This window comes from Belonocnema kinseyi, chromosome 7, assembly GCF_010883055.1.
Source record: "Belonocnema kinseyi isolate 2016_QV_RU_SX_M_011 chromosome 7, B_treatae_v1, whole genome shotgun sequence".
NCBI classification, from domain to species: Eukaryota; Metazoa; Arthropoda; class Insecta; order Hymenoptera; family Cynipidae; genus Belonocnema; species Belonocnema kinseyi.
The window spans coordinates 132,935,938-132,947,034 of NC_046663.1; the positions used below are offsets into that span (position 1 = coordinate 132,935,938).

Sequence of the window (11,097 nt, forward strand, 5' to 3'; positions counted from 1 at the left end):
TTGCCGAGTTGAGAAAACTCTTCATAATTAATCTGAGTCTCGTAGTAAAGGCAGTCATTAGGCTTGTCTTAACTATCGTATGTTGAATACCCTTAGATTCAAGAATACCCAGATATTTATATGATTCGCCTGCAGCCATTACCTCGATGTCATTTTCGAACTCGTTCTATAACTCTGCGGACCCTAATTCCCCTCTGATTAGATGCACTCTTCTGCATTTATCTAGTCCGAACTCCATGTGGATATCATTGGAAAACTGCTTTGTGACATCAATCGCTTGCTGCAGTTTCTGGCCTGAACTAGCGTACAGCTTCAGGTCATCCATGTAAAGAAAATGGGTCACTTGATGACCATCCTCATTATCATGAATTCGGAACCCATGAGCCATGCTGTTTAGTGTTTTGCTCAATACAGTGCGCTGGAGGAGTCTCCTTGAAATATACCCGTCGGAAAGCGTATTGATCCAGTTATCCTTGGTTGTCCATGATCAAAATACTTGATTCTTGTACCCCAGAGCCTCATCATCGTATGGCTTAGAAAGTCAATAATGCGTGGACAGATTTTGTACAGTTTTAAGACTTCAAGCAAATAGTCATGCGGACCGGAAAGAAACGCTTGCTACAGTCAATGTATGCCATGTGTAAGTTCCTTTGATGCTTACGAGCTTGAGTCATGGCAACAGCGTCTATAATGATTAGATCTTTACAGCCTCGTGAGTTTTTACAACATCCTTTTTGTTCTTCTGTAAGAATGTCATTCTTGTCACAATGAGAATATACCTTATCTGCAATGACAGCTGTAAGATATTTATAAATTGTTGGAAGACAGGCTATCGGTCGAAAGTCATATGGTTTTTGAGCGTCTGGTTTTTTTGGTATCATATACGTAGTACCTTGGAGCATAAAACCTGGCATCAAATCTGGGTGCTCAATGATCTTCTGAAAACACCTTGCCAACGCAAGATGCACACTCGTGAGGTACTTGTACCAGAAGTTGTGCACCATGTCCGGACCTGGAGCTTTCCAATTACTTGCCCTCTTCAAGGCAACTGAAACATCCAAAGCTGTGATGTTTGTCAGATGCATTTCTGGGCTATTGCTTGCCCTTGCTTCCTCCAGTTTGAACCACGCAGTGTCCAAATTGCATCTGTTCATTTTTCCCAAAACGCCCAACCAGTAGTTAGTCATATCTTCCAAATGAGGGACTTCGGAGCCTTGGTGGTTGTTTGGCTTTACTCTCAGTTCACGATAGAACCTTCTTTCATCTGTCTGAAAGTTTTGGTTTTGTTGCCTTCGTGCATCACTTTTCATTTACCGACGCAGTCTGGCAGTAAGAACATCAAGTCTCTGTCGTTGAGAGTCTAAAATTTCATCCAATATTGCTGGTGTTACTGTCTCGATGTGCCGAGGGTGGATGATTTTAGTAACATGGTTCATCAGCTTTCTTGTTCTCTTTCCTTTTTTATATTGAGTTAATCGTCCCAATTTCCACCTTACTTTGCTGACATCCATATCCAACCTGATCTTCCATGGTGGATCTCGATCCCTTGCTGGAACAAAAACTACATTTGCAGGCCTAGTTTTTCGGCCCAACGTTCTAACGGTTGCTACAGCTGCACAGTATACAAGAGTTTGCACCTCTAACGCATTTTGTGATACTTTCAAATACGTAGGTAAAACCTTACTGTCGAGATGTGCTATTAGTGTACGCAGATGATTTGTGATGTTCATTTTGGGCAGAGAATGCCTTAGTGTTGGTTCCATATATCTGAACTCTAGTAAAGCATGACCAAAATTCCTTTCCAGGTGCTCTAGTTCTTCTGAGATTTCTCTATCTACATCATCGTTAGTAATATACGGATGTGGTTCTAATGGATCCGGTGCATGATGTTCATTATCCCTAGCAGCTATGCCTTCAGCATCAATCAAGTCTTCGTTATCCACATCTTCCAAGGCGAGCTCATCAATAGGAGGCTGCCGTTCCACTTCCATTTTGATAGCAGCTATTTCAACAGCTGAAAGCAGTCTGTTTACAGATATTGAGCGTTTTTGATCTGCTAGATTCTGCTCATTTATTTTTGTGGCTAGCTCTGGGTATTTGAGTAAGAAGAGTCTATGATGTTCTCTCCTCACACTTTCCCCACATTTCTCTGCCAAAAAATAAAGGCGCATAACATCTCTGTTCATATGGTATGTCCATTTTCGTCGCTTTTTTGGTTGCTGAACCTCTGCTTCTGCCTCTGGTTGTATAAGGTCATCCACCTCTGGAAGATGTGGTGGTGTTGGATCATCAATAGGTTGAGGAAGAGCATCAATTGCTCCTGCTTGACCGTTTGTCGCGGCTTTCTCTAACTGATGTTCATTGCCGTTGTTTTTCCACGCCAAATGAACCTTTTGTATATTAGGATACTTTGCAGCAAATTTTGTTCTTAAATTGTATCCTTTTTCCTTGTTTGTTTATAACTTCGCACTTTCATAATAGAGACGCACCAATTCCTTTTTCATTTTGGTATCCCAATTGATGCTCTCCCACGGTATTTCTGTCCAGGTGGTTGGCTGCAAACAGCTGGTGCTAGCCAAAGCATCCTCAGCAGGCACAGTTGATGTTCCACTGCTTACCTTTTGTCACAGATGTTCTTGCTAGTCAGCTGTTTGATTAGTGAGATCTGCCTGACCATCTCGTAGCTCACCATCGCCACCGTCCCGCATGCTATGGCCCCCAGCGGTGGCTCCAGGGGCGTCCCGACGGTCCTCGGGAAGCGACAAGCGTTTCAAAATCTTTAATATATTCTCCATTTTTCATTGATGGGTTTTGGTGTTCTACTTAGTCCCTCTCCTCTTCGTTATCAGCGTATTTGGTATGGTAAACCCTGTCAGTAGCAATGCTACCTCCAACATTGCCGTCAAAGTCATGAGAGGAGAGCTCAGGCCGTAACGCGACATCAACGCGGAACACCTTTGGTAGTTATTATTATTATTATTTTAACTTGCTCTCTAAAGAACCTGGTTTTTCATCATAATGTAGTAATTCAAGTGAATGATGAGATAAGGAGGTTAAAAGTTAATTTTATACGATGTATAAAATCTTTTCCGATGATATTGCATGTAAAAAATTAGGATCATGGTGTAGTTTAAAGTTCGTCTTTTGCTTGCCGCTGTTATCCTCACATACCGGTCGCGAGCGCTCGAGGTGACCACAGTAGCCTCTGGGTGCTTTCCTATTGATTATTATATTATACATATAACATTATTTTATTATTTTTTCATTACGTGAGAAGTTTTAGGCTCCAGAAGCTACGCTCATGGTTTCTTGAAACAACCAACCCCGAAGGAATCGAAACGTGTACGCTGTACACTCTTGCTCCTTCTATCTTAGAAGGTAAGCAAGAGTGGGAAATTTTCGCATGAAAATTCGTACAACCCAGGTCCTTGGATTTAGGTCTCCGGTCGCGGATAAACTCACGCGACAGATGGCGCAGTTGGCTCGCGATGGACTGAATCTGATGCTGGAAAGTCGGGATTTTGTTGAGTTGCCTCAGACATGAATCTTTCGTGTCTAGAAGGTAGCCAATGATGAGAGCTACCAAGATATACTTTGTAGCCTTGATATAACCTACTCAGCTTGAAAACAAGTGTTTGATATTTCGCCCGTTTTTCTTCCTCCTTTGTCGTGATATTACCGTCGGCTAGTTCCAAGAATTCAGCCATGTAAATTATCTTCGTATTCAGATTTTGGAGGTACACATTGAGTGCCGGTAAATGAGAAATTCAAGTAGGTGTTACACTAAATATTCACCACAACGGACTCGAGACACCCCTGGACGTATGGCAAGACGGGCATTAGACCAGCACCATAGAAGTGCCGAAGATAGTAATCTAAGACTTTTAAAAATGAAATTTTTCTTTATATTTATCCGTAGCTTGTATGCTTTGAGCATCCACTGTGAACATTTCGAAATATTTCTGACCCTTGCTTGCAGGCTCGGCAGTTAGTATCGCCTACAGGTACACTCATTATGTGCTTTTGGTAAACTAAGCTATCTAAAACGTATGAGCAAAAAGAAATCTCTCAGTCTCCGATTTTAATTCAGCAGATTTAAGAAACATGTTGAAGAGACTTATCGATATCTAGATCCGTTCTTCAATGAAGACGCTCCAAGCTCAGCAAGCCTCTACCTTCTTTATCTCAAAGGAGTTATATACGAGGTTTAGAAGTTCTAGCATGATGACTTCCATGTATTGCTGTCATCTTGTGTGTGCTTCAGTTAAGTTGCTTCAACTCATCAACGTTCCATTTTACTGTAATAAAAGTGTAAAGCAGTATAGGTACGGCCAAAATATTAGTCGCCTGAATTTTATTCTTCCCAGATATTCGGAGGCCCAAATTTTCCTGAGACTTTGGCGATACATTTTTTTCAAGTGCCGTTTTCAACACATGCTCATCCTGATCTTCACGCAATGATGCATTTTCTAGTTTTAAATATTGTTTTTATATCTGCGTCCTTAAAATGATAACCGTACATAAAAAAATTGTCATACGTATAAAAATATTTTTTTAATCCATGAAAATTAAGTTTTACACAAGATGACCTTCTCATTGGCGATGAGAATGTAATAATAATAAAATTTCCCAAAAATCGGTTGTGACAAATATATGAACAATTTAATAACTTCCTCGTAAAAATAAGAATTGAAAAAAGACAAACCAGATAAAAATGCAAGTCGTATGGTAGACGTATGTTATTTCATGTTCAACGTGCCAATTCATATATCAAAATTTTGTATTGTAATCAAACCTATGCAAGTATTTTGTTTGGATCACTTTGTTTCGACAATTTACACGGAGATATTTTGTCCTTAAGGAATTAAGTTACTGGTCTGAAAAAAATTAGTAATAATTACGGACCTAATTTTTTTATAAACACTGCAGAACTTTTTTTAGCAGGCTGAAGGGAGTATGATAGTGGGTACAAAATTTGTCAACGCTTATACGACAGCGGTACGACGTCTTTACAACAACTTTACGACATGATATGTCTATGTCGTTACGGTGTCTTTACGAAATCGTAAAGACGTCGCCAAATTATGTGCCCACTGAGCTTCTGATGTGATGGGTTAAAAAAATCTAATTTTCTTTTGTACATTTTTCTATAGCTTATGGTTAGAGCATTAATATCCAGCAGTCAGCTTAGGTAATCGCTTCCGTTTTGACTAATAATATCACTTCATAGTAGAGTACAAAATTGCCCGTTCTAGAGTTTCAGAAAAGGTATAAGAAGTCGGCATTTGGGAGAGCTGTTTTGTGTTTATTCCTGCTTCTATATGGTATACAAGTACATTGCTCTCCCGATTAACCTCCGGTTTTGTGGATGGCCTGAATGGCCTTCGACTTAAAGCGGAAGTCTTTAAACCTAAGCAAGTCAGGGCCACGTGAAAAACTTTAAACGCCTGTTTCACAAACCAACATTTTTGCACCTAGCGCAGGCTTTTTCAAAAATAGCTAAACCGAACGACTTGAAATTTAACACAATACTCAGCATACTTATGGCTGTCGCCCGTACCACGATCATCTTAATATTTTGATTATAAACGAGAATTTAGCCTTATTTATAGTGCGAAAAAACGTGTTTTTTGGTTACTGTTCCAAAAAAAAACCGTCATTCTGTTAATTTACGTTGAAATATAAAAATTGAGGTACGAGTTCAATGTTAAACATCATTTCTTCTATTGTTCTATGGCATACCTTTCGAGAGAAGAAGTTTGTCCTGTTATATGCAATAGTTTTCTAAAAATTGGTTAAAAATGTGCTTATTTTTATGTGTTTACATCAGAATACTCCCTCAAAAATAGTTCATATGGAATGATAATCTGCATAAACTGCAGTATGGACCGCTTGACCGATTTGAAATGGATTTTCTCTCGAATATTCGGTCTACCCTCTCCCGTACTTCAGACAAAACGGCTGATAAAAACCGCGGAAGTTTTTGTCATTAAATATAGAAAAACTTTTATTTTCCCCAAACAATCCCAAAAATTCACATTCATATTACTCTTTTAAAAAGACGTCGTTTGTCGATTTAATATAAAATCTGTCTAGTTTAACAGAATATCTCATTCACTGTGATTTTAAATTTTTTGCTGTAGAAATCTCGTGCACAATTTGAGCCTTACGGATCTCACTGAACAACAGAGATTGATATGGTATTCATCGGAGGAAGATGTGAGGATGTGCGTAATGAAGGGTAGCGATGAAGAGAAATGTCAGAATTACGTTAGGATTTTAGCCAAATCTGGAAACAATAATCTGTTGGTTTGTGCAACTAACGCCTTCAAGCCATTGTGTAGGGATTATGTCATTCAAGCCGGCAATTATACAGTAGAAAATGAGAAACCGGGCCAAGCCCGTTGCCCGTATGATCCACAACACAACAGTACTTTTGTCTATCTTAACGGAGAACTTTACACTGGTACTGTAGCTGATTTTTCGGGCATGGATCCTATTATCTACAGAGAACCTCTGCAAACTGAGCAGTATGATTCTATGAGTCTTAATGGTGAGTACGACCTATTTACTCTATTATTCAGCATCAGAATTAGAATATACATACATAATATTAGCAACACTATGTCAACATCTTGGTATCGTCGTTAATGCTAATTAATTTTCCAAGAAAGTAATATTACCATGAGGTTACATAGTGATGCATTTTTTTAATTTATAAATTTCATGAATGATAGGTTTAATTATCACTAATGTCCATCTAGAAAGGGCCCTTCTGTTTAATACGAGTTTAGTGAATGTTCTTCAGTTTAGGGGAGAAGGATTTGCCAAAGGATTTTTAAATGTCAGTCTCCTTGGGACCTTTTCTTCTTTGGACCCGTTTATTTTTTACGTTCATTGAGAAAGTGGTATAATTTACCTTTCCCTAAAACATAATCGAAGGCGCGTTCTCCCGCTTGACAGAAGATAACCAACTCCATCATCGCGGCTAGCATCTAAAGAGAACTCCTGTCTCTAGTCGAATCGGAATAGAACAGAAAGAAACTCTGTTCGTGACAATATTCTTCGAAAATATTCAATGATAATTTATGAAAGGAAAAACTAAATAATTTGTTCTCGCTTGATACAGTGTTCTATCGTAGTTACCTTTTCAGAAAAAATTAATTACGGAAGCTTCATTCGACTGAATTGAGTAAAATGCGAGGATTTTGGCATTTTGACAAGCATTCATCTATAGTCGAATAAAGCAAATTTACTGCGCTTATTATTAATAGCGTATACGTTTCTGTTGACGCCAATCAGCGCCCTTAGCGGATATTTACTGGAACTTCGTCACCGAAATTGGTCCTTTGAAAATGTACTAGGGCCTCCCGCGGGAATCAAGGGCTGTTTTGAAAGTCGAAAATCGAACGTAACTCTTTTTTTAATTTCTGGAGAAAGAAAGAAAGGTCCTTTTGATTTTTGGCTTTGACGGGGCCCATAGTTTTACTGCTGGGTACAACATGTGGTATAAGAAACCCAAAAAGTAATAGCAGAGATAAGGTGGCAATGCTAAAATACCAAACTGTGTGTTACGAAAACATTACATTTATCTATTTTTTAAATTTAGGAAAAACTTGTAGAGTGTTTGAAAATGATCCTCCAATCTTTTGTACTTTAATTCTCATAATTAAATTATATCTTTTAGAGTTCTATTACATGTGTACTTTAAAGTAAAAGTTCTGTAATGAACAATATACAATATCGAAGTGGGCAAAGCGAAAAATAGGTTCTTTAGAAAAAGTCTCTTTTAAAATTTGATTCCAAAAGAAGTCCAGCGGGAGTCTTCTGTTAAACAAGTTTATCATTTTGGGTTCCTTTCAGCCACATTGGTTCTTTTTTGTTGCAGCTCAGAAGGAACCATAAATTGATTCCAATAGAAACCCCATTTTATCTGTGCAGTCTTCAAATCTGTCGGCGTTGAACAAGGTATCTGCGACTAATATGCTTGCCGTTTGATTCTACTCTACTAGTTTGAGGTGGTTTCATAGACGAAGAACGAGCTTACGGTCCATCATATAACCACCCTTAAGATCGTGCATATGCAGAAGAACTTACATATCAATTCCTCTGTTCCGCAATTATACATCACAGGCCGTTAACAAGAAAATTTCTCTTGTAGAAGGAAAAAAACGTTTGCTTTCCTCATATCATCAGGACTTCATTCAGGTACTAAGGGTTTCATTTTTGCATTCCAGGATTGTTTCATTTCCACCTTAGTATACAGTCAACGCATTTAACTTAAAGAAGTTTCCAGCGATAAGTATAGAGGGTGTCATGCACACGCTGAGTACCTAAAATATATATTATTCAGGTGTCCCTGTCAAGCGGGAACGATGTATCTCTACAGAAATAATGCGGCCCTACAGTACCATTATCTTTGTCCTTTTCTGAAGATTGTGATTGGTTCTATTCATCTTCCATTTGCTTCCAGTCTTATCCAGCAGTTCAGTGCTATCTATCGATATGTATATGCCTTTTAATTTGCTAATTAGATCATTAAAATAAGAAACATTTAATAAGCTTGAGTATCGCGATATTTTTGGTTTTAAAGAATAATCTTTAAAAGTTTGTCTTTGATTTTCCTTTTAAATTTAAAAAGCCTTCATCGTTTGAATGTTTAAGATATGTGTTATATGAAGAAAGAAATATTAAATATTATACACTTTCTAAATCTGAATGTGTAAGAGTTAACTAATCGAATAGTGCAAGTTAGTATAATTGATTTTGTGAGTATTTCCAATAATTATTAGAAAACAAAAAATTATTTGTGTTCAGTGTGATGGGTATTAATTTACATTCGTAGATGTGCTTTATGAATACGCACATTTTAATTCAGACGTTAGGATTATATTTTTGAAACTTTTATCTTCCCAAACAATAGAATACAAGATTACAAATATAATAGAAATATTAATCATTCATCGCTGAAATTTTTATTTGATTAAGTTTTTCACTTATGAGAATAATACATATAAGAGAAATTAAAAATTATACATAATATATGAAATATATTATATAAATTTAATATTCTCAATAATAAAGAGAAATTATGCTTGATAATTCTTCAATATTTCTTTACTTTTTCATTTTCCATTAATTTATTTATGGAACTAACTACTTATTTCGATTTATTGATAGACTATGGTCACCGAATTTACAGAAAGTATGTTAAAAAGTAAATCAGCGATTCAATCTGAGGCACATCCAATATAGGATTTTCCGACGTATCAGCCAATAGAATCCAAAAAACCGAACCGCATGTAACAAGGATCGAATTCGGTTCTTCGACATTCTATCGACAGGCCGATCTAATCGAAAAATTCGAATCCAAGACAGCGCGCGTCGAAGTTTGGTTTTCGACATTCGAGCGACGGACCGATCGAATTGAAAAATTCGATCTGACGATAGTGTCCGTCGAAGTTCGGTTTCCAAAACTCGAGTGATAGGCCGATAGAATTGCAAAATTCGATCCGATGATAGCGCTTGTCGAAGTTCGGTTTTGGATATTTGAGCGATGGACCGTTCGAATCGACAAAATTTGAACTGAACGTGGAACGGTTCGATGTTGGTTTTTCGACATTCGATGGGTAAGTCGATCGAATAGAAAAAACCGATCCGAAAATGAACGCACATCGAATCGAAAATACTACATTCGATCTGACAAAATGCACACGTGTAGTTGTCATGTTTGTTCAATTGCGCACCTGCCAACCAAAAATGCTACTTTGGCCGTTTTTACTACCACATCAACATGTCGTTTCCAGGTTTGTTCAGGGTAAAATATTATGCCTAAATACTAAGCTGAAGTTGTACAAATTCCCGACAATGTAAAAAGTAATTTGCATGAGTTGGACTGCAGTTTCCTTAGGTTTTTCTCCTAACGGGATGGCAGGGTCATCTACATACCCTTTTCTGTAAAAACCTGATTCATTTGACATACAAGCGACGAATGCGCTCGCTCGGTACGATGTCTTGTATTCAGGTCCTGGCTTTTTTCTTAATTATGTAAAAGTAATTAAATTTTGAAGTTTGCGGTCGCACGAAACTCTTTTAAGCCCTTTTTCTTCACAGTGAGATATAAATATGTAGTGTTCGTAAAATTTTTTAAGTGGAATTAGGATTGATTACGTGAAAAGTGCTACATAACCTATAAATTATTGAAAGAGGCAGATTCTTATGCTCGTTATTCGCTGTGCAGCTTATTTATAGTGCTGGTTTTGGTGCCCTGGATCAGTTATCGTTATTTAAATCGCATGCAGAACGTGGTGTATAACCTGAAATCAGGTTTTACATCAATCGTTTTGTAACGAAGTAATGAACTTCTGTGAACCAGATGTTCAATTTAATCGGAATTTAACGCGCAGGCGTGCGATTGTAGTATCTGCGGAAGAAGGATCCGTGCTACCTCCCAGAGTCAGCTGATGGAAGATATTCACTCAGTTGACCTAAAGGCAGAAAAAATGCATAAACAGTCGAAAAGTTCATATCCAGGATAGGGGTGGTCGAGACATCAATAATTGAAATACAGGAAAGAAAAGTAGAAGAAAGGCCAACCTTTAACGAAAAAGAAGGTAATAATATAATATTTAATGCTATACAAGAATCAAGGGAAAGAAAATCGAGAAAAAGAACGCAATGATTTTTGGATTTCGCGAGCATGCTGAAGTACTGGAGAAAATTAAAGAAAAGTGGAAATTTAATTTCAACGCTGACGTCACTAACATTCTCGGCAATTTCCTTGACTAAAATTCTGAAATTATAAACGTTTATAGAGTGGGTAAAATTCAGCAGGCGACGGGCAGACCGAGACCCATCAAAGTGATGTTTTCCTCGGAAGAAGCAGCAATGACGCTTATTCTGGAAAAAAGCAAGGAGTGAACACTCAAGGGACAGGTAGATCTACACATCGCGTGCACTTATGGACAACCTCATATAACATATTACGTGTTATAAAAATGATCGCATTAATTCTATTTGTGATGGAGTTTTAATTTCAGTTAATAATAATAACCTTATGTCTCATGAAATATATATATATATATATATACAATATAT

General features: G+C 37.5%; 1 protein-coding gene across 4 annotated transcripts in view; it reads left to right on the forward strand.

The window, feature by feature from the left end:
- Window positions 1-11,097, forward strand: part of LOC117175851 (semaphorin-1A-like) — a 545,745-nt gene that overhangs the window by 383,114 nt on the left and 151,534 nt on the right. For all 4 annotated transcript variants that reach the window (XR_004467545.1, XM_033365637.1, XM_033365636.1 and 1 more), the window contains one exon: window positions 6,144-6,553. Coding sequence is in view for 3 of the 4 variants with exons in the window: in XM_033365637.1 (XP_033221528.1) it covers window positions 6,144-6,553 (410 nt within the window). In the remaining variant the exon portion in view is untranslated. The remainder of the gene's footprint in view (window positions 1-6,143; window positions 6,554-11,097) is intronic.